At 38.0% G+C, this 25248-nt stretch overlaps 1 protein-coding gene across 1 annotated transcript in view; it reads right to left on the reverse strand.

Annotated features, from left to right (window-relative positions):
* Positions 1-25248, reverse strand: part of Camk4 (calcium/calmodulin dependent protein kinase IV) — a 203751-nt gene that overhangs the window by 69336 nt on the left and 109167 nt on the right. The window contains exons 3-4 of the mRNA XM_090331505.1: positions 6852-6914; positions 4953-5035 (exon numbers count right to left, since the gene is read on the reverse strand). Coding sequence (XP_090187631.1) covers positions 4953-5035; positions 6852-6914 — 146 coding nt within the window. The remainder of the gene's footprint in view (positions 1-4952; positions 5036-6851; positions 6915-25248) is intronic.

Below are 25248 nucleotides of genomic sequence, written 5' to 3' on the forward strand. Positions count from 1 at the left end.
CATAGCTAGTAAACTAATTAGGAAGCCTACAGAGTGGGAGAAGATCTTCACCAACCATGCAACAAAGGCCTCATATCTAAAATATATCAACAGCTCAAAAAATTGAATCAATCCAAAACTAGTCTCTAAAGTAACAACCATCCCATTAAAAGATGGGCCAAAGACTTAAAGAGAGTCTTCTCTGAAGAAGAAACAAAAATGACCTATAGACACACGAAGAAATGCTCAACATCTCTGGTCATAAAAGAAATGCAAATCAAAACAACTCTAAGATTCCACCTCACTCCAGTTAGAATGGCCAGGATCAAGAAAACTAATAACAACAGATCCTGGAGGGGATGTGGCCAGGAGGGATCACTACTACACTGTTGGTGGGAGTGCAAACTTGTTCAACCACTATGGAAAGCAGTATGCCATTACTTGGCATTTACCCAATCATCCAGAAACAAAGACATACTAAATCTACCAGCACAACAATGTTCATTGCAGCACTATTTACCATAGCAAAGATATGGAACCAACCTAGATGTCCCTCAGTTGATGAGTGGATCTACAAGATGTGGTATTTGTACACAATGGAATTCTATGCTGCTGTCAGAAAGAATGACATTGCCCCATTTGTTAGGAAATGGAAAGACTTAGAAAAAATCATATTAAGTGAAGTAAGCCAGACTCAAAGGAAGTTAGGCTCAATGGTTTCCCTCATTTGTCCTAATCAGTAGAAACCTTGGGCTCTCCTAGCAGAGATTTGCAATAGTGCAAAACCTTGATACAAAAGGCCATATAGTAGGACGCTAAATGAAAGGATCTCTAGGATATAGAAACATAAGCCATATAATGAACGATTGTTGTTCTTATGGTACTATGTTATCTCTCATCTCTTTTGCTGTCCCTTGGTTATCTCATATTGTTACAATATCTCACTTTGTTACCTGATATATCGGATATATTTGTATTTGGTTATTTGAAATCGGATAAGGAACAGGGGAAAACAAGATGAGGGGTCGGGGTGGGGGAGAGGGAAATGGGGACCAAGACATGTGAAAGGGTATCAATGAATCGGAATTAATGCACCATCTATCTGGCAAATATTATGTAACCCTTCCATTAATTACAATAAAAATATATGAAAAAGAAAAGAAATGAGGCTTTGAACCAGCCCAATACACCATTATATTACACTAATCTTTATCATACTTTAAACAATTCTAGGACAAAATTAAATCAATCATTTGATAGGACATGACATTCAGCCTTTCAGGTTCTAAAATCCTTTATGTATAGGGTTTGTCACTGGCTAGAAGAAACATTAAGAAAACAGGAAAGTTAAGACAAAGAAATTTCTAAAATGTCCAGTTGTTAGGCAAAAATTGGGGAAAATGGTTTTTTTTTGTTTTTTGTTTTTTTTTTGCGAGTCCCAGGGTTTGAACTTCAGGCCTAAGCACTGTCCTTGGGCTTTCTCAAGGCTAGCATTCTTCCACTTGAACCACTTCATCACTTCAGGCTTTTTCTGTGTATATGGTGCCAAGGAATCGAATCCAGGGCTTTGTGTATGCTAGGCAAGTACTCTACCACTAGGCCATACTTCCAGCCCTGGAAAAATACTTTTGATTTAATAGAAGACTAAATATACAGCTATATTCATTTTGATAAAATATTTTATTTTGAGAAAGTATATCTTGATAGTTACTTTCCTTGAGCTCAGAGCCTGCACCCCATCCTAGAGGATTCATGCTGAAGTCTACCAGTTGAGCCAAAACTTCAATTTCAGCTTTTGGTTCGTTCACTGGAGGTAGGATTCTCATGGACTTCATTGCCCAGGTTGGTGCTCTAAAAGACTTATAATTCAAGTGTTGTTGTGGTTTTTTTTTGCAATTTCATTATTATCACTAAAAGGGAACAAAGTTTGAAATTGTTTGCTTTGAGACTAAACCATTAAAGTGCTGATGAATCACACCTATAATCCTAGCTATTCAGGAAGCTGTGAGTTTGACCTCATAAAAGCAAAAACAGAGGTCATTCTGTAATATTTTAACCTATAAGAGAAAAATACTAGATTGGATAATAATGCAGGATATATTTTCAGCTTGATAGAATTTAAATGTAACTGGAGTTAAGTAAGTTAATGGAGAAGCAAAGTCCATTTCACTATGTAAGTTATATAAGCAATATTCAGAGAACAGTCTGTCTTCTAAAAACATCAAAGTTCATACAGTGCCTGAGTGCTTTATTGGCTTTTTGCCATATTTTAATGTCTTCTATTTAATCTTCTTTATGCTTGTTTGGTTGGTTTGATTTCTACCTTGCAGTTAGCTCAGGCTGTAACTCACTATATACTCTGGACTAGCCTCACATTCCTGATGATTCTCCTGCCACAGCTTTCTAAATGCTTGGATAACAACAGGCATGCCTTTGGCTTCTGTTATATTTGTATATTTCATTCATGGAGCTCTACAGATAGGAATTTCCAACCATATTTAGATTTTCATTTTTTTCTAGAGCTGAATTCTAATTTTTATGGAAGAAAGCTTGAAAAGTCACTCTTGATTCCAAATGAATTCCAAGAAACAGTGGCAATTGTGTAAATGGAGGATATCTGGTAGATGATAGCTTCAGTGGGGCAGTCCTACCTTCAATTATTTAAGATTAAACAACATCATAAAACTTCTCTTCATAGATTATAATTAAGAGAAAATATGAAAGGTCTTCTTAGACCCAATAGGAAGTTCCAAAGCTAGCAGTCCCTAACCATAAACAAACATTTAATTTTTCTAGATAGAGAATATATCATGATAAAAACATCAGTTAAAGAGGAGCCAGGACAGACAAATACTGGCAATCTCCAAATAGGAGGAACTAGAAGAATGTAAACTCATGGAATATGATGGTGTTTAAAACAATATCATCTTTCCTTCAAGCAGATTTTAGTGGGTTAAGCTTGTATGTACCTGCACATCAGCTAGAAATTTGTTCCAAATTTTAGAGAAGTTAAATAAATTTGTCAAGGTATTCATCCTCGAGGGGTAGAATCAGGATTGAGAAGTGGGAGTCTGACTATTCAACAAACAACTACCACCAGCAGTCTACTAAAGCCCACTTCTTTTAGTTAGTTCATTACCCCTAAAATCTGAAGTTCTAATGCCTGTCCCCTCTAAGGAAGTCTTAATCTTCTGCAGAAGCAAAATTTGGCATCTGTTTGTAAAAGATACATATGTCATTCCAAATGAACCTGGGATTAGATATTTTCCATTTAAAAATTCAGATCTTCACTGGATAGTATAAAAAGCAAACAGTATGATCATTTTAGGAAGCATTTGAGGAGGCAGAAAATTCAGCTGGGTGAAATAAGAATGGGAAGGAAGGTGTCTTAGTTTGGTCAGGCAGCTTTAACAAACTCCTGTCTGCTGAGTGACTTCTAAACAACAAGCAAGTTGTTCTGGAGTGTTCACAGTTCATACAGCAGAAGATCTGATATTTGTTAGAGCTGGCTTTGTCATACATGGTGACTTTTTCACTATTTTCTTCATATGAAGGAAGGAATGAGAGGTCTCTGTGGGCCTCAACATAAACTCATCTAATCTATTAGTTAAGGACTCTGTCTCTGTAACTATCTCCTAATGACTATATTTTCAAATGCTATCATATTAAGGTTAGCAGTTCAGTACTTTAATTTAGGGCAACTCAATATTCAGACCATTCAGGAAGGGGAAATGTTCCTCACCCAGCACAATCAAAATCAGCCCCTCTAGGTGTCTGTCTTTTTACAATCCATTCATTGTAGCCTTTGGCCACTTACTCTCTCACTCAGCAAAGATTTATGGAGCACTTTCTATGACCTAAGCACTCAATCTCTCGTCTGTGTCCCCTTTAAACACCAGCCCAATGCTCTGCCCCTGCGACTTCAGTTTTAAATCAAAACCTTTACATCAGCTTCTTATATTAGCTTCAAATGTATACCCATTTGGTTTCATTCACAGTGTACTCTCCAGATGAGCACAAAAAAATTTTCTCAAGAGCCCACTAGGAAACAAGTAATCACCCTGAGGGAAAATAGTTGAAAACTGTTTCATATCCATCTCATAACCATCTCATATCCATCTCATGACCAACCCGGAATGTTTCAACACAGCGTTCTCTTTCCCACTCTCAAATCTCTGCCTTGAGTGGACCAAGTATGAATAGAGAAGCAAAACTGGCAAGAACTGCCCAAAGCATGTGTTACTTTAGGGCATGGTTTCTCTCTATATAAACTATTAAAGAAAACGAACTAAAAATAATCATTTGAAGAGTAGTAACTTCCAAGAGTTTTCTTTTTTTCTTATTAATATTGAGGCTTGAATTCAGGAACTCACACATTCACTTGACTGCTTGCTTAGCTGATGCTCTACCAGCTGGGCCTTATCTCTAATCTTGCTTTTTGGGTGGTTATTTTGAAGATATAACCTCACAAAACATTGCTTCCCAAGTTATCTTTGAACTGAGATCCTCCAGAACTCAGCCTCCTGAGTACCTTAGCCATCAGCACCTGGTTTACGAATTTTTCTATCAAAATATGAGATTATATGATTTGTATATTATACTATTATAGCACATAGCATATATTATATATGTTATACAATATAGTATATATATTATATAATATGTTATATTATATACATCATATATTAGATTATATATTTTATGCATTGTTGTATATACATATTATATGTATGTGTAGTATATATACTATATACTAATATATAGTATATATAATATCCACATTTGTATACTATGTGTATGCAATATAAACTACATGCTATATACATTCTATATTATAAAATGTACTATTATACTAAGTATTATGACATATTATGAGATTTTTGTATAATGATATACTGTTATTGTATATGCACATCTTTTTTTTATGATTTTCCTTTAGTATTTCCTTGCTTAAATTTCTAGATCCAACTCACCTGTCAAACAGTTCTCCTCCTGTGACGAGTTCCAGGACCAAGCTGATTTCTGTAGGGGTTTCAAATATTTCTTTAAGTTTTATCTGGGGAAAGACACATTAAAAATGAGTATGATAGAGTCCTTATTTTCATCTTTCTTGAAAACATCTGAAACAATGGTTAAAATGACACTAATAGTAATGTGCCAGATCACTCTTAATAATAAAAGTCCCTTCTTGTATTAGGTAGATACTCATGACCCTCCATCGTAGGTGTTGATTGTCAATGACCTCATATTTGTCAAAGGTCCTATGACATTTTGGAATTTTTTTCTGCACACTTGAAAAATAACTACCTTAGAAACATTTCCCACATTTTACCAATATATCCCAATTTCTGCCTTTCTCTAGAGTCAAAAATGAATCCCAAACTTCCTAAACTACATGAAAGCATCACAATTGTTAGAGACAGTGAAAGCAACTTTCTTGAAAACCAGGAACCTACAATGAGGGATTGAGGTAGGGCAGGCCCAGGTGAAAGTCTGTAGGTCAAGAATGCTCTCTGCAGCTAAAATATTGCTGGTTCATAGGCAAAGAGTGATGGCAGAGATTTGTGTGAGCATTAGGGTTTTCAACACATTTAGATAATATGACCAATTTGGGATATTCTTTTCTACATTTATCTGAGAACCTAATGGTCAGGGCTAATATTCCACGTTGAGGAAAATTCCACATTGATTTCTCTTTAGAAAAAAAAGAGCTAGATAAATATACAAATACTGATCCAGTGTGGTAATTTTGTTGGTTATTTATTCAATGCTTTCCCCTTTGTTACACACAGAATCTTGATTTTGTTCAGGAAAGCAAGGCACCCAGCCCCTGGTAGAGTATGTAGTTTAAGTCGTGGGTGACAAGCTGTTTTCAATTCTGTTGCAGCAGATTTTCTGAGAAATTCTTTTTCCTTACTTTATTCAGCTGGTAAGGTCCTTCAAACTTTTTTTCTGCATATCTACCAGAGGATTTGTGAAAATCACAAATGAAAAGCTAGCTTGAAAATGACATCAGCACACTAAGACTGGCAGTACTATGGCTGTGTGTTGGGGGGAGGGGACACGTGGGGGGGGAGGGAAGGTCTTCTTACTGTGTTGTATCTTTGAGGTGCTCAACTGAGGCTAAATACTGCCTGCTTTGATGTCTAATATGAAAAATAATTGCTGATTTACTGTTAAGTGCATCCCTAGCTCATATGTTGGACTCTTCCTTGAGCCAGGTCATCCCTTCCCATACAGCTTTCTCAGAGAAATGATGAAGGTGTTTTATTAAGTATACAGCTTAATTACTAAAACCAATTTATGGCTGGGGATATGATTTCATACTTTTTCACTTCATTGGTTCAGGAAGGATTTTCAGCAGACATGTCCCTTAGAGGTACTGTCTGGACACTGACTAAAAGCAGAACTTCTGAGAACATTTTATTTTATTTTCTCTATTTGAATATATCACCGATTGGCGTCTATCTCCCAACTGTTTGTAAAGCACAGACTCTAAGAAGACTGGAATGACTCTGGAAAGCAAGCCAGTTAATTCAGAGCTTTCTGGAAAAAAGTATATTGCTAAGATAGCCATACAAAAGGAGGAGATAGCCAGTGTTATAGTAGAGCAAAATAAAAGTCTTCAGTTTCATCCTCTTATGCATAAAAGGACACAGTGTTTCCTGCTAATCCATCCATTTTGAACCGAATGAATGAATTGGTAAGATTATTCACCCAAAAGGCTGAAAGTATTGAGATGAGCTTATTAACAGACCTTAGTAGCTTCCACAATGGAAGTTCTCTTCTCCTAATCAACTTGAACAGATATGTCAACAGTCCCATGCTGTAGCTTTGGAAAATATTTGAAATGATAGGTCAAAAACACTTACAATGTTTGGATGTGAGAGGCGAAGAAGAACTCCTATTTCAGTTCTTACGATTTTTTTGTCCACCTGCAAGGCAAATAAGAGTTTAAACTGAAACACAGCTCCTTCTTGGGAACATTTTTAATACAGCAGAGATCAAGAATAGCATTAGGCCACCTGTAAAAAATCAGATATCCTTTCTTTTTTCCTTCCTTCCTTTCTTCCTTCTTTCCTTCCTTCCCTCCCTCTCGCCTTCCTTTTCTCCTTCCTTTATCCTATCTTCTCTTCCCTACTCTCAGCCTTCTGAGTAGCTAAGATTATAGACATAAGCCACAGGTGCCTGGCTCTGCTCTCCTTCCTGTTTTTTTTGTTGTTTGTTTGTTTTGTTTTTGTTTTTTGCCAGACCCAGGACTCAAACTCAGGTCCTGAGCACTGTCCTTGGGCTTTCTCAAGGCTAGAGTTCTACCACTTGAACCACAGAACCACTTTTGACTTTTTCTATGTATGTTGTACCAAAGAATTGAGCCTGGGACTTTGCGCATGCTAGGCAAGCACTCTACCACCAGGCCATGCTCTTGCCCTCCTTCCTTTCTTGAAAGGACCGCCCTATGCAGCTTAGGCTGTAATCACAGCCCTGCTGAGCGCTGGGATTACAGGGAGGCGCCACCATGCCTACTAAGCTTTTCTCTTATGTTTCCATCCTCCTTTTCTTTTTACCTCCATTAAGTTGTGTATTTATACACATATTCTAGATATAAAATGATGCTTACTGAAATGAGCTCTAAGAAACAGAAATAAGAGGTCTTTTATTATTCTATTTTCAGTTATTTCTTTTCTTCCTTTGGTTTATTCACTTTTGTCACTGTTCATCATTTTTATTTCTTTTTCTTCTTTCTTTTCTGTTTTTTGGAGGATCATGGGACTTGAACTCTGGGCTTGGGCACTGTCCCTGAGCTCTTCAGCTCAAGGCTACCACCCTACCCCTTGAGCCACAGAGTCACTTCTCCGGTTTTTATTTCTGTTCCTTTGCCTTGTAGGTAAGTTTATCTGGTGTGGGGAGAGGAAAGGGAATCACAGAAATGGTGAGACAAATGGCGAACCAATTCAGCAGAGATATTCACTGGACACTCTGTTGAAAATCAACTTTACAAGCTGGTGGGATCCAGACAGGAAGAAGTGGGACAAAATGAGGGAGGGAGTGGCACTGTTCAAAAAGAAATACATTCATTACCTGACTTATGTAACTCTAACCCCTCTGTATAGCACCTTTATAATAAAATTTAAATTAAAAAATTGCATATCCAAAGTCAGCATATTCACTATGACTGCTATGGCACCAGTTCATCTCAAACTCCCCTTCCTTTTTGCTTCATTTATGGAAGTGACTGTCTCAAGTCCAATGGAGCTAACACTTCACCTACTTTCTGCATGCAGAGCTGCCACATGCCTACCCTGACAAGAGTATTGTATTCCCAGACACAATGACAGCATTCTAGAAGATCTGCTCCAAAAATTCAAATAATCAAAATGGTCTTTTCCTTTTTCTCTGAAATTATGAGAGCAAAAGATGATAGACTTTGCTGCTCTTAGAGATCCTATTATATACTTATTAATTTGTAGCAGAGCCCTTTATATCACTAGACTTAGAACTCAAATTCTGACTATTAAACAACTTCATTTGTACTCTGAAAATTAGTAACCTAAGATGTTTTGATGAAACACTTTTTTGGAGTGTGTGCTGGTTATTGGGGCTTGGATTCAGAGCCTAAGAGTATATTTTAGCTTCTACTATCAAGGCTAGTGCTCTACCACTTGAGCCACAACTCTCCTTCCAATGTTTTAGTGGTTAATGGGAGGTAAGACTTTCCTGCATACTCTGTCATTGAACCACAATCCTCAGATCTCAGCATTCTGAGTAGCTGGGATTATAGGCATGAGCCACTGGTACCTGGATCTCAAATAACTATCAAGAATCTTGAGCAGTCATAACTGCCACTGGAAGTAGTAAAAGTATGTCTGTCTCTCTTCTATTTTTTCCTAGTCCTTGCCCCCTATTTCAGGAACCCCAATCTGCGAACCCTGGTTTGCTGCCGGCCGGCCCCGGCAGATAAGTAGACAAATGTCTGTGTTAAGCCTTCACAGTGTTTCTGTTGCACAGATTTTGTCTAATTTAGCATCCTGTTTTCTGCCACTTGCATGTTTGGTGAAAAGACTTGATGACTGGAGTTTTGTTAAAGTCAAGAATGATAGTTCTAGTCCACAAGGATCTAAAAAGCAATTTGAACATGAAAAAAAACCCAAAACCTCAGTCTGTGGCCATACAAATATGGAAACTTGCCTCCAAGCTATAAAAGTCTATCCAAGCCTAGCCATCATTTTCTACTTATTTGAACAGAAATCTGACCCCCTGCTGAGCATGGTGGTTCATGCCTATAGTCCTAGCTACTCAAGAGACTGAGATCTGAGAATCATAGTTCAGCCAGTCCAGTCATGAAAGGAAAGTCTGTGAGATTCTTACCTCCAATTAACCACCAGAAAACCAGAAGTGGTGCTGTGGCTCAAGTATAGAGGGCTAGCCTTGTGCTGAAGAGCTCAGGGATAGTGTCCTAGCCCAGAGCTGAAACCCTAAGAAAAACAAAAGAAGAAAGGAAGGAAGGAAGGGAGGGAGGGAGAAATCTGACCCTCGGTCACTAGCTCATGCTTTTCAAGAAACAGGCCTCAGGGCCTGCAAGCAGAATAGATGGTCTCCTGTTCCCTACTGCTGTATCTGAGGAAGTTCTCTTCTTTCTTTTTTTTCTGAGTAAATTCTCTTCTCCTCCTTCAAAATCTCCCATCTTCTTAAAAATGTTTGCCAACAGTTGATACTACCCTTCAACTCCCCCCCCCTTTTTATGTCATCTTCCTGTCTTCCTGTCACCACTTCTGTACTTCAATACTTAGTATGCATGTCTGTATTTCAACCATTCCTGTCTTCGGTTTTTTTTTTTTTTTTTTTTTTGTGGGTCATGGCACTTGAACTCTGGGCCTGGATGCTGTCCCTGAGATCCTCAGCTCAAGGCTACCACCCTACCCCTTAAGCCACAGCCCCACTTCCATTTTTTCATTTTATTTTTTATTGCTGAGGTAATGTATAGAGGGGTTACAGTTACATTCACCAGATAGTAGGTGCATTACTTCTCAGACCTTGATACCCTTCTCATGTTTTTGTCCCCATTTCCCTCCCCCATCCCCTCCCAATCATCTTGTTTCCACTTCCCATTTTCTTTTTTTTTTTTGCCAGTCCTGGGCTTGAGCTCAGGGCCTGAGCACTGTCCTTGGACTTTCTGAAGGCTAGAGCTCTACCACTTGAGCCTTAGCACCCCTTCCAGCTTTTTTCTATGTATGTGGTACCGAGGAATTGAACCCGGGTCTTTGTGCATGCTAGGCAAGCACTCTATCACTAGGCCAAACTCCCAGCCCCTCCACTTCCCATTTTCTAATGATTCATTGGAGATAAGAGTCTCCCAGTCTTTAGTGCCCGAACTGGCTTTGAACCTCAATCCTCAGATCTCAGCCTCCTCATTAGCTAGGATTACAGGTGTGAGCCATTGCACCAGGCCCTGTCTTCATTTTTTATTCCATCAATTCTTAGGTGATAAATTGCTCCCACTTCCTGCTTCTCACTATGTTTATCACTTATTCAGTTTCTACCTCTCTCTAATTCACCCTGGCAACTCATTCTCCTGGTTGACCTGTCAATGTGAACATGACATACTAGATTTCTACCTCTTCTCTAAGCTCTCTCTTCACGTAGTGTCTATGGTCTCACAGCATACATCCTGCTCTGTATATACCCCAACTTCGCTGCCTTCTCTCATGATGTTGTACCTTTCATGAAAGACCCTCAGCTTGACTAAATTCCATTCTTACTCCATGTTTGTGCCTGAACTCAAGGGCTAGAATACAATAATGTTCTACCAAATTAGTTGGCCCCATTTTTAACTTATAACACAGTTTTAGGGGTTCTTAGCACTCTAATCTGCAAAAGGATATAGTACATTTTTCTCTCTGTTTCGTGCCTATCCTAGGGTTTGAAGTCATGGCCTTCGTGCTATTCCTGAATTCCTTTGCTTGATGCCAGCACTTGAGCTAGAGCTCTGTTTCTGGAGTTTGGGGGTGTTCATTGGACATGAGTCTCATAGGCTTTCCTGTCTCAGCTAGCTTCAAACTGCAATGCGCAGATCAGTAGCTAGGAATACAGGTGAGAGGCCCCAGCACCCAGGCAGAACACCCTCCTTTTATTTTCTTCTCATGTCTTTGCTTTCAAATCACTGAGAAGGTCTAATCCATCCAACCGAACACCATTTGTTCTCAGGAGCACATTGATCAACTAATCATCAACTATTTTTGTCTACTGTATTCTTATTTGGTTTATCAACCTTTTTTTAGTACCTATTATGACTGGGCATGCAGTTACCAGAGTGAACAAAAGATACTGACTTCTGACCTAATGTACCCCTAGATACAGAATATAAGCAAACACACACACACACACACACACACACACACACACACACACACACACACCACACCACACCACACTGGTCCAGAGCTGATGAATATGAGGTAGAAAGGAAATAGGGCAAACGAGACAATGATGAAGGAAAGGATCTTGAGAGAAGTTCTCTGAAGCTTTTGAAGGTGGATGGTCAGGGAAGCGCTCTCTGATGAAGGACCATGAGGCATATCTACATGGATCTTCAAGAAGAGCATTCCAGGCAGAGAAATAGAAAGGCTATGGGGTAGAGTTTATCACCAGAGTGACAACAAAGAGGCCAACACAGCCACAGAAGTGACTCCAGAGAAGTAGACCACCATGTAATAAGCACTTCGTGTTTTACCAGGCTAGGCCAGACACAATTGAAAATCTTTGGGGAGAGGAATTACAGGATTATACTTGACTTTTGAAAAGACATTCCTACATTTACAGAGGTGAGGAAATTCAAAGCAGAGAGAGGTCATGGAAATGATCTAAATGCTAATGGAAGGATGGATCTTTTCAAAGGGAAATATATCAGAAGTAACAGATGGACTGGTCATAGAGTATAAGAGGAAGAGAAGGATGGTACAAAATTACAAGCCTGAGAATTAGAATAACTATCCTTTACCTGGACAAGGAAAACTGGAATAGAGCAGCTTTAGGGAGGGAAAAATCCCATAAAGTCTGTCCCTGTCCATTGTCCTGAACTCATCTGACATCCTTTTTTTTTCTTCTTAAAAAAAATATTCCTCATTTTCCCTCATTTGTCATAACCAGTAGAAACCTTGGGCTCTACTAGCAGAGATCTGCAATAGAGCAAAACCTTGATATATAAGGCCATATAGTATGAAGCTAATTGAGAGGACCTCCAGGATACTGAAACAAAAGCCATATAATGAATGATTGTTGTCCTTAATGTACTATGTTATCTTTCATCTCCTTTGCTGTCTCTTGGGTATCTCATATTGTTACAGTATCTCACTTTGTTATCTGATATATTGAATTTATTTGTATCTGGTTATTTGAAATTTGATAGGGAAGGGGGGAAAACCAAGACGGGGGGTGGGTGGTGGGTGGGAGGGAGGGTGATGGGTACCAAGACATGTGAAAGGGTATCAATGTATGTGAATTAATGCACCTACTATCTGGCAAGTATCATGTAACCCTTTTATTAATTACAATAAAAAATTATAAAAAAATTAAAATAAAAAAATATTCCAGTTCACCAGCCATCTTTGAGCTCCTTCTGCTTCACATTTGACCATTTTCCATTGTGACCCTTCTTCCCCCAGCCATGTCACTGTGAGCTTGTGATTAATGAAGAGGAGGCATAGAAGGTGTGGCTACACTGTGAGGAGGGGAGAGTTTAGTGGGAGAGGGGGACAGTAAAAGCAGTGACCATGGTGGGTTTATACAAAAAGAAGCTGGTATTAAGCAAAAGCAATACTAGCTATTATACTTAACTCTCACAGAAAGCTAAATTCAATCAAATAATCTTGGCTTTCAAAACTCTAAAAATCAATGTTTTTTTGGTGATTATGTTACCAGCTTCTTCCTACTCTCTGAATTCCAAGACATCAAGAAGACCAAAAAAGGATCTTAAAAAATAAAAGGCAGTGGCTGGGAATGTGCCTTAGTGGTAGAGTGCTTGCCTAGCATGCATGAAGCCTGGGTTCAATTCCTCAATACCACATAAATAGAATAAAAAAGAAGTGGTGCTGTGGCTCAAGTAGTAGAATGCTGGCCTTGAGCCAGGCCCAGGACTGGAAAAAAAAAGAAGATTAAAATCACTATTTACCATAGCAAAGATATGGAACCAACCCTATGCCCTTCAGTTGATGAGTGGATCAACAAGATGTGGTATTTATACACAATGGAATTCTATGCTGCTGTCAGAAAGAATGACATTGCCCCATTTGTAAGGAAATGGAAAGACTTAGAAAAAAATCATATTAAGTGAAGTAAGCCAGACTCAAAGGAACATAGGCTCAATGGTTTCCCTCATTTGTCCTAATCAGTAGAAACCTTGGGCTCTCCTAGCAGAAATTTACAATAGAACAAAAACTAGCTACACAAGGCCTTATAGTATGACTCTAAATGAAAGGACCCCCAGGATATAGAAACAAAAGCTATACAATGAGTGATTGTTGTCCTTAATGTACTATGTTATCTCTCATCTCTTTTGCTGTCCCTTGGTTATCTCATATTGTTACAGTATTTCTCCTGGTTATCTTATATAACCATATAAGAAAAAATGACTTCCAGTGTCAGAGGAAGCTAAGGATTGGAAGAAAGTTTAGGCAGCACAAGAATATTTGTGAAAAACAGAAATAAAAAGACACCTGTATTTCAGAACATGAAGCTTCTGTAAGATCAGTTCATCCTCCAGCAAACGCTGTGAGGCAGCTCCCCAAATCAAGCCCACTCCTCCTGTCTTAGATTCTTAATATACTCTTCTGTTTACAGATGTCAGAAACATGGAACAATCTTTTATTTGACAGTGAATAAAGCAGGTTTAATACTCCTAGGAAAGATAATAAACTGAACAGTTCATACAAAAGATACAGGATGATGTGAAATCTCACTAGAAATAGTGAGATTCAAAAGGGAGGAAGAGGGAGGGAAGGAGAGAGGGGTTGAAGCGGTATATGTAGTATAGGTACATACAATTCCTCTTTCTGCTTTTTTGTCTGTATCACTCTTGAAATTGGGAGCAATTCTGATCAAATATATCTCATCTATACAAAAGTTCTTTTCCCCAGGCTTCAGCGCCTCTTGCTTCCAAAGTGTATGTATTGTCCTCCATTAAAAAAAAAAAAGCCTCTATGAGGCTGTCTTTGCATTCATTCTTCCCTCTTCCTCTGGGAGTGGAGGAAATAAAATTGTTTACATGCTGTCATCATTCTGAGTTGGGCTTCTGTACACTTTGAAAGGCTTCAGTACGTCAGTAGTTCTTCTTTACTTCTCTCCTTGCTTTGATTCTAACCCTTAAAATCAATTCTCCAGCACAAAGGAGCCAGAATGATGACTTTAAAGTGTAAATCACATCCGTTTAAATGCCCTTTGGTGAAGCACTGTGCTCAGAATGCTTATGAACTCTTTACTATGTACTATAAACCTCAGTATGGCATGACTTGCCCTGCTGATGTGATGTAATCTTCCTACTGGTAAAGCTGCACATCTTTGGACCATCCTAGAAAGCCTCTGCACTTGTTACTTCCTTTTCCACTCTATTTTCTTCTTCACTCAGTTCACTCAGAGGCCTTTGTTGGCCTTATCCATCAAAAGCAGTGACAAGGCAGCCATTGTGATACATGCTTGTAATCCCCACTACTGGGGAAGCTGAGACAGGAAGATGGTGAGTTCAAGGCCAGCCTGAGCTACATACAGAACTTGTCCCCCCAAAAAAACATGTAACTATGCAAACGTATATGCCACAAACGATATCATTTAATTTTCTTTATAGCATTTGTAAAAATTCTATATTATCATTTATTTACTGTCTTGGATGTTTTCCTTTCACCAGAGATCTCTTACAGAAAGGATAATTATTTTTTTACATATTGGGTTCTTCAGAATTTTTTAACATATAGCAATTTATTGGATGGATGACTAAGAAATGGGAGCAGGTGACTGAATGCAAAAGGTTGCTGGATCAAAATAAAAGTAAGTCCTCATTTAACATAAGACTGCTATATAGATGAGTTTAAAATTGTCTAGTGAGCTCTTATCCTGACAATTTATATCTACAGGACTTTGTTTTCCCCCTTGTGCAAGGAATGGGGCTTGAATTCAGGGCTGGGCACTGTCCCTTAAGATTTTGCTCAAGGCTAGCACTCTACCACATATGCCACTTCAGGCTCTTTGGTGATTAACTGGAGATAAAGAATCTCGGGACTTTCCTGCCAAGACCCCTTGGGACTTACAAATATGAGCTACCAAAGACTGGTTTGACTTTTTCATTATTGACAATGATGGAGTAAAGAATGTCTGTGTTGGCAGTAGTGGTGTTGAACTCGAATGTGAATGTGCACTGGCTAGACAAGGGCTATTCCACGGGAGTCACGCCCAACCTTAGAATGTTTTTCAGGTAACCAGAGTTGAATAGGCAGAATCTCTAGACCCCACATAAATATTATTATGGTTTCTAAACCATTAACCGCCATGTTGGTCTCTCTCCTTTTTTTAATTTGTATTTTCATTGTCGGGGTAATGTACAGAGGGGTTACAGTTACATTCACCAGATAGTAGGTGCATTACTTCTCACACATAGATATCCCTTGTCATGCTTTTGTCATTTTCCTTCCTCCCAATCATCATGTTTTTCCCCTTCCCTTTCCTATTTCAAATAAACATATATACAATATGCCAGGTAACTAAGTCAAATATAGTAACAATATGAGATTAACCAGAGGGCAACAAAAGAGAAAAGAAATAACATAGTACATTAAGAACAACAATCACACAAGATAAAGCTCTTGTTTCCATATCTTAGAGATCCTTTCCTTTAGTCTCATCCTATATAACCTTATGTATCTAGGCTTTGTGCTACTGCAATCCTCTGCTAAGAGAGTCCTAATATGTACTAATTATTACAAATGAGGGAAACCATTGAGCCTGTGTTCCTTTGGGTCTGGCTTACTTCACTTCATATGAATTTTTCCAAGTCTTTCCATTTCCTTACAAATGGGGCGATGTCATTCTTTTTGATGGCAGCATAGAATTCCACTGTGTATAAGTAGCCTGGTCTCCCTTTTACTGACTTTTACATTGCCATAATAACACCTTCAAAAATGCTTTAAAAACTATCAAGAAGTCATAAAACAGCACTACTTCATTTTGTTTCATATATATATATATATATATATATGACTTCAAGTGTGAATAACACTAAGTGAACTTACCCTGTGGCAAACTCTGACTACACAGGAAATGAGAGCCTGGCACAAGCAGCCTGTGGATATAGCACCTCCCATCTACCATTAAGTCAGAGTTGGGGACTCACACCAAGAAATGGGTGCACTTTGTCCATTTAATATTTCTGCCACAGATCACCAAAGACAGGATTACTGATGAAGCAGGGATTTATTTGGCTCACTATCTTTCTGGTCAGAAGGTCAAAACAGCTTGGTTCCAATGTCCTGGTCAGGGCCCATGGACTGTGTCACACAATCTTGTAGAGAAATGGGCAGTATGCTTCTTGGTGTGTGTAGAGGCAAGGTGGCCCTGCTTTACAACATGCTCAAGAAAACTCAAGGAAAGAAACCTGGTCCTGTGATGACCATATTAATCTCTTTGGAGGGTGGTACTCCCTTGTTCTAATCATTTCTTACAGGTCTCTCCTCCTCTACAACTTACACGACATAAAGTACCAAGAGACTTCGACATGTCCAAACCACAGCAGTGAATAGTGCATGAGGAGAATTGCTAAACTAAGGGTTTATTTTTTTGTCTGATTTTGGAAATACGTTCTTAAATTCTTTTCACTTAGAAAACAGTATCCCCTTTTGTTTTACAGTGTGATTTAGATATTGTAACGGGCTTCTCTATAGCTGTGTGAATAAAAGTTGAATTATTCTTTATCAGCTTGGAAAGGAGCCAGCATTTAGTTTCTGTTCCAAATCTAGACCAAGATCCTTGCTGACTTGCTTGGCTCTTTGCCCTATCAGGACCTGGATGGCATAAATAGGAAAAGGTCTAATTTGGGGATTCACACTCTTGTGTACTTCGGATGCATCAGGCCTCACTCCCAGCAAGGAAATTTTTGCAACCCCTTGTGCAAGAGGCAGATGTGTAGTGCTTTATCATTTACAACAGCTCCTATTACTTACAATCTGAACCGTCAAAACTACTGGAGGACCACATGGCTGTTTGATGGTGTCTAACTTAAAAAAATCAAAGTGAATTCAATTATGAAAACTATTTGTGTCTTTTAAATGAATGTCCTCTGGCACAAACTCATTCCTTTCCTCTTTTTTAGCAACTTTGGGTTTCCTATTTTTTTTAACTTGTTATGCTGTCTGGATGGATGAAGCTTTGGCTACCATTGATATTGATGATTTAGAGGAAAAGAAAACTTACCACTTTTGAAAGTATTTTGTTTCTGTGAATACAAAGATATAGCTGTTCTGTGTGCCCATAAGATACGAGTGTCTCATGTGCCTTGAGGCTGAGTGTGGGGCTCCTCCAGCTCTCCTGCTGCTCCTGAGCTCCTCTTGCCTGAGCCTGGCTCTTCTCAATCTCCCTACTGTCATGGGCTCTTTGGTTACAAAGCGTTTCCCACTTAGCTCTTTGAGAAGCTGTTTCCTCTGAGATGGTCTCTGCTTTAGCAGATGACACACCTTCTTTGGGCCGCTCCAGAGACTCCATCTCAATGGTCAAGATCACTTAGGAGCTGAAGTAACTGCTCTCCCTCCCTCTGTCTCTCTGCTATCTCTCTCTCTCTCTCTCTCTCTCTCTCTCTCTCTCTCTCTCTCTCTCTCTCTCTCTCTCTCTCTCTCACACACACACACACACACACACTCACACACAATATATCAATTTTTCTCTGGATTATGGTACACACACACAAACACACCAAAATACCTAAAAGTGCTCAATATAGGAAAAGATGAAAAAGCATGAATTAGGACACATTTCAGAAATGTTGGTCAGTACTGAGGTATGAATTAAGGGCCAATACTTGCTGGGCTGGTGCCCTACCATTTAAATTGCACCTCTAGTTCTGCTTTTTGCCAATTGTTTTGGAGATGACATCTAGAAAACTTTTCTAACCAGACTGGCCTCATGCCATAATCCTCTAGATCTCTGCATTCTGGAGAGCTAGGATCACAGGTATGAGCCACTGATACTTAGCTTCTAGCAAATTTATATTGAAAGAAAAAAGGACAGAAAAAAATAAAGAAGGAAAGAAAGGGAAAAAAGAAGAAAGGAAAAAATCCCAGAAGCCATAACAAGTCTCTGCAAGAGTGTTCAGACTTCCAAGTAGACTCTTGAATAATAAAGCATACAAATCATGCCAAGATTTTAACATTCCACCCTGATACCTTTTCCTCTATTTGAAGTATACTTGTCACACCCTGTATAGAAATATCCTTGGCTCTTATTCCAGGAAACCTGGCCTAATAGTCCCTATGAAAATCTGACAGAGGCTTGAAGAAGTTACACTTCACTTGACACGGCTTGTTATCTACAAGCTACTTTCCTTAATGTGCTCTGAGACTTCAACTGGGCCCCAAAAGTCTATTTGAGCTGGTGATTTATTACTCACCTCTTCATCTTGACCAAGGTGACCTTGCCTGCACTTCCAGAGCACAAGTGTGTTTATTAGCAGTGCTTCATAGAAGCATATCTCTAACTAAGGTTATAAAGCATCCATCTCTCTTACATACATCATTACAATTAGAAAATGCATGGCTCATGGTCAGATTTTTAGTTCTCAAATTTAGGTAGAAAGAGACAAAAAAGAAAAAGTTCCACATCAATGCCTAGCTTCATACAGTTGGGAAATGTGACAAAGGACACAGGCTTTCCCTAGAGAGTTGGGTGGTTCTTAATAAGTGGCAATGAACTTTTCTTTTGTTCGTCCACGGGAGTCTTAAATACTTTGTAAATTATATGATTATTCTTTCTCTAGATTTTATAGAAGTAAATTAGTTAATAATTGTATGTCTATAAAGTATAAAACACGTCATTATGACATTTATGTACATTTATGTGCAAATACATATAGAGAAAATGCTTACGAAAATCAGGCAATTAACATACCCATGACATCACATAAAAACTTTTATTTAGTGATAAGAATATTTAAAAATCTATGGATATAAAAAATTCTAGGTGATCAAATATTACTATGAACTATATATAGTCTCCTGACTGTATGTCAGAACTCCTCCAGTGCATGCATCTTTCAGCTTCAAGTTTGTATCTTGTGTTTTCTATTTCTCCTACTGTTGCCTTCTTCTCTGTTATTTGTGCAAATTTCAGTGTTCTAGATTCCACATGAAGGTGAAATCTTTCCGTGCCTGGCTGGTTACACTTAGCATAATGTTCTTTTGGATCCTTCTATGTATCTTGCAAAAGGCAGAGTTTGCTTTGTTTCTATTGCATTATATTTCACATATTTACTATATATACTGACATACTGAAATTTGTAAACATTTCTACATTTTAATAGTACTTGATATTTTTAACACTTTTTTAAACTTTATTTTTATCTTTAAGATGTTGCACAAAGGAGTTGCCATTTCACAAAGTAGGATATGACTACAATGAATTTAGATCAATATCACCACTGGCATTACAACAGCTGTCTTAACAGGGGCAAGGTAAAAGACATATCACTGTGGTTGAGACTTAGACGTCCCTAGTGATTAGTGAGGGTGGGCAACTTTTCATATATATGTATCTGTTGGCCACTTGTCAATCAGCTTTGGAAAAATATTTCTTCCAGCCTGTTCCCATGTTTCAATCTAGTCATTTGTTTTCTTGCCATTGAGTTGTTTGAGATCCCTATACATTTCACATATTGATCCCTCATTTTTATGGTCTACAAAAAATTTGGCTCATTCCATTAGTTGTCTTTTTTTTCATTGCTGCATTAGTTTACCCTTTCTTCTTCCATTTCTTTAAAAAAAAATTTTTATTGTAATTAATAGAGGGTTACATTATATTCACCAGCTAGAAGGTGCATTACTTCACATATATTGATACCCTTTCTCATGCCTTGGTCCATTTCCCTCCCCCAACCCCCACCCCTCATCTTGTTTTCCCCCCTTCCCTATCCAATTTCAAATAACCAATATATCAGCTAACAAGGTTAAATACTGTAACAATATGAGAAAACCAAGGGACAGCAAAAGAGATGAGAGATAACATAGTACATTAAGGACAACAATAACTTATTATATGGCTTTTGTTTCTATATCTTGGAGGTCCTTTCTTTTAGCATCATACTATATGGCCTTATGTATCTAGGTTTTGCTCTATTGTAAATCTCTGCTAGTAGAGCCCAAGGTTTCTACAGATTATGACAAATGAGGGTAGCCATTGAGCCTATGTTCCATTGAGTCTGGCTTACTTCACTTAATATGATTTTTTTCATTAGTTGTCTTTATTTTGTCTATTATTGCCTTTGCTGTATGTAATCGTTTTCAAGACACTAAGGTCTCACTATGTTACCCAGATTCTGAAGCTCTGAAATCTAAGTTCAGGAGATACATCTGCTTCAGCTTCCTGAGTAGCTGGAACTACAGGTGTCATACTGCATGTGGTTATGTTCACAAACTTTCTAAAGCAACTTGTTTCCAATTGTCTTTGATTTCATTGTTAACATGTTTGCTGTCATAGAAAAAATAACATTGTCAGACTTAATGTCATGGACTTTTCTCTTGTTTTCTGTGAAGAATTTTATGGTATGAAGTTGTGCATTTATAAATGCTTAATTTATGCTTAGCTGATATTTGTAGCTTGTGGTATGAGATAAAGATTTATTCTTCTGCATGTGGAAATCTAGTTTTCTCAATACTACTTTTTTGAAGAGACTTATTGGAGAGACAGACATTGAGTGTTTGTTAAAATCAACTGGTCATAAATGTGTGGATTTATTTTGGGGCTCTCTAGCACATTCAAATGGTCTTTGTATTTATCTTAACATAATGGTGGCATTTTGATTTCTATAGTTTTTGTGGTAGATTTTTGAAATCCGGTCTTGTGATGCCTGCTGCTGTGTTCTTTTTGTTCAAGATAGGTTTGGCTGTCTGAGGGCTTCTGTAGTTTCACAGGAACTTTAGGGATATTTTACCTAATTTTGTGAAATGTTTTGTTGGAATATTTGAATAGACTACATACCTATAGCTCAGTTTTGGTAATAGGAACATATTACTTAATTATTCTATTCTACAAACTCATGATAGACATTTCTATTTATTTGTGTCTCCTTTCAATCAACGCTTTAGTATTTTGAGTGTGAAGTCTTTGATTTTCTAAGTTAAATTTATTAACCTTTTTTGTGCTGTTGTCACACATTATTTTTTTAATTAATTAATTATCTACAGGTCTGGAACTTGACCTCTGGGCCTGGTCTCTGTCCCTGAGCTTCTTTTGTTCAAGACAAGCACTCTTCCTCTTGAGCCACAGTGACACTTAGAAACACTCGAGTAGCTAGTCTTCAGCCAGCAGTGACTGGCTCAAACATTGCTTTCTTGCCTTGCCTTTTTTAGATAATTTATTTTAAGCATATGAGAATGTATGTAGTTTGTTTTATGCAATAATGTTGTTTTTCCCTTTTCTTTTTCTTTTTTCTTTTGGTTGTTTTCAGACATGGGGCTTGAACTCTAGGCCTGGGCATTGTCCCTGAGCTCTTCAGCTCAAGGGTACCACCCTACCCCTTGAGCCACAGCACCACTTCTGGTTTTCTAGTGGTCAATTGGAAATAAGAGTGTCATGAACTTTTGTGCCCAGGCTCGTTTTGAACTGCATTCATCAGATCCCAGCCTCCTGAGTAGCTAGGATTAAAAGAGTGAGCTACTGGGGCTCGGCTAATAATATTTTGTGGTTTTTTTGTTGTTGTTTTTTTTAAGATTTTTTTATTGTAATTAATAGAAGGGTTACATGATATTTGCCAGATAGATGGTGCATTAATTAATGCACATTGATACCCTTTCACATGTCTTGGTCCCCATTTTCTTCCCCCCACCCCCACCCCTCATCTTGTTTTCCCCCCTTCCCTATCCAATTTCAAATAACCAAATATAAATATATCCAATATATCAGATAACAAAGTGAGACACTGTAGCAGTATGAGATAACCAAGGGACAGCAAAAGAGCTGAGAGATAACATAGTACCTTAAGGACAACAATCATTCATTATATGGCTTTTGTTTCTATATCCTAGAGTTCCTTTCAATTAGCATCATACTATATGGTCTTATGTATCAATGTTGCTCTATTGTTTTTATAAAATGTTTTTATTTTTGTGTCCAGAAACTTCATTAAATTTTTATTTTAAACATTTCTCTGATTTTCCTCCCTTATTCTTCATCTCATCTATCACATTTACATTGTTTCCACTAAATAAAACTGAAAGTTATGAAGCCACACAAACCTGAATCATGGCTCTGTGTTTAATATCTGTTATTGTAATCAGTTAGCTATTTTGATTCTTGGAAACTAAGCCTAAATATAGAGGCATGATGAAAAAAATGAAGAGGTTATTCATTTATATAGGCAGCAAATTTTAATCACAATAGCGTCATGCGTAAGAAGTTCCTGGTATATAGCAAGTACTCAGTGCAATGTGGTGATTAGCCTTCCTGATATTCAGGTTTTGTGAGCACCATTCTCCCGAGCATTTGCCTTATACAACACACTCCCTCATCACAGGGAAAAAGTTTCTTGCAGGAGGCAGTGCAAAAGAAGAACAAGAGACCCTTGCAGAAACTTAGTGTAAATTCTTCACCTCCATCCACATTATCTAATGATGGATCCACTTTCCAAATTCTGGAGAATATAAAATATTATTTGTATTCTTAATTTTGGTAGTACAAATGCTTATCTTTCATATTTTGTGCCATTTTATTATGAGAGATTACAAAATATTTATTTTAAAAAAAGAAAATCTATGCACACACGCTTGATGACATCATTTGCCTTTACTTTTGTCACTTTGAAATTGAGACCCTGGTCCAGACTCTGGCATACTTCATATGTTCAATAAATAGTAGATGCTGGCAACAACATGAAGGTGTATGTAATGATTTCCCACTGTCATGGCTCATATTCTTATATCAGCAGAACTGCCAAGACTTGGTAAATTGGTTGATTGTTATTAACTGAATCTTTGTATCTCCTCTCAAATAAGATGTGCTATTACTAGGAGATAAACCTTTGAGGAATAATTAGACTGTGAACATGAAACTCTTGTGATTTGTTTCTTTGTAGGAGGAGGCAAGTGGAGGGCTTGCTTCCTCTCTCCACTGTGGTATTGGCTGTGTGGATATGGATACACAAGCTGGCCTTCTGTGTAGCCAGAAAGTGAGAACTTATCAAACACTACCTTTGCTGGTGCCTATCTTCCAAAACTGCAGAAATATTTTTCCATTATGTAATCTATCTTGTTATAATATTCTATTACAGCAACCCAAACTGACTAAGAGATTAATTACAATCTAGGGACATCTTGCTTAGTATGAAAACTTTAAATTTTATGCAAATTCTTTCCTCCAAGGGCTGCCAGGTGTTAAGCTGGTTTCTTACACTAAAATGTACAACTATAAAAAGTCAAATGGTAGCAGAAAATAGGTCAGAATAATTGCTCATATTCTAGACATTGTCTTTCATTATGAGCATAGTTACATTTTCCTGTTAGACATAAAATTAGACAGTCCTGGGGTCAGATCATGTTTTAGATACGCAACCTCAAAATTAGTGATAAGTGGAGGGGGTGTGGAGGTGGGTGCTGGTGCTTGAGCTCAAGTTCTTGCTTACAACCAGATTCTACCACTTTTACCACACTGCCAGTTCAACATTTCGCTGCTTAATTGAAGATGGAATCTCAAAGACTCTTCTGTTCTGCCTGGCTTGGAACCAAGCTGCTGAGGTCTCAGCCTCCTGAAAGGCTAGAATTACATTTATGAGTCACCAATAATTGGCAAGCTTGCAGTTTTAAGACTTAGAAATATTTAATATAATACTTAGCAGGTATTTCCCATTGGAAGGAAGAAATTCTATGACTTTTTTTTTAAGTGCATTGCTCTGTGGCAGCATGACATGTTCAAAGCACAGCAAAACTGTTCTGAAAAAATTATGTACTACACCAAGAATTCTCCTAGTAGAGGCTCATATCTTAAAACCTATTTATTTATGGTCATACAGTATGAGACTAAATGAAATGAACTCTAGGCTATGGAAATAAGAGGTTTATCTTTGTTATTGTTGTTCTTAATGTACTATGTGAAGCTATTTCTTTTCTCTTTTTTTTCCACTTATGGTTAATTCCATGTGGTTACTGTATCTGACTTTGTTACCTGGTATACTGTATTATACTTTTTTCGTTATTTGAAATAGGGAAGGGAAAGGGGGAAAACAAGATGACTGAGAGGGGGAAGGGGAGGAAAAGGACAAAAACATGAGAAAGGGTGTAAAGGTTTGAGAAGTAATGTACCCACTACCTGATGAATGTAACTGTAGCCCCTCTATACATTATCTGGACAATAAAATACAATTTTAAAAAAATGTGTACAGGCTGGGAGTTTGGCTTAGTGGAAGAGTGCTTGCCTATCATGCATGAAGACCCGGGTTCAATTCCTTGGTACCACATACATAGGAAAATGCTGGAAATGGTTCTATGGCCTAAGTGGTAGAGGTCTAGCCTTGAGAAAGTCCAAGGACAGTGCTCAGGCCCTGAGTTCAAGCCCCAGGACTGGCAAAAAAATGTGTACTATGGCGACACAAAGAAAATAAATATCTAATTCAGAACAAATGTACAAAGCAGTTACATGAAAGTTGGGACTAAAAGTGACGGATTTGCAGAAGGTGGTCTTCATTGTGTGGGCAGAACTCAGAATAAGAGGGGTTTTTGTTTTGCTTTGTGTGTATGTGTGTGTGCGTGTGTGCGTGCGTGCGTGTGCGCACAGAAAGAAGGTTGCCTGAAGGCAAAACCAAAAGCACAAGAACCACACTGAGATATGCAAATGAAAGGCTCTGAGTTCAAACTCCAGTAATGCCAAAAACCAAAACAGAAAGCTGGCTGTTCCTACACCCTACCCCATGCAGAAGGGGGATGAATGGTTCACCTACTGATTAGACAACTCTGCTGCCAAAAGAATTTCTAATGTCAAATGGGAAAAAAAAAACAAATAAACAACTAACAGTCTATTTCTCTACTTTTAATACTATCA

Source organism: Megascapheus bottae, chromosome 4 (assembly GCF_031878675.1).
Source record: "Megascapheus bottae isolate mThoBot1 chromosome 4, mThoBot2.hap1, whole genome shotgun sequence".
Classification (NCBI taxonomy): Eukaryota; Metazoa; Chordata; class Mammalia; order Rodentia; family Geomyidae; genus Megascapheus; species Megascapheus bottae.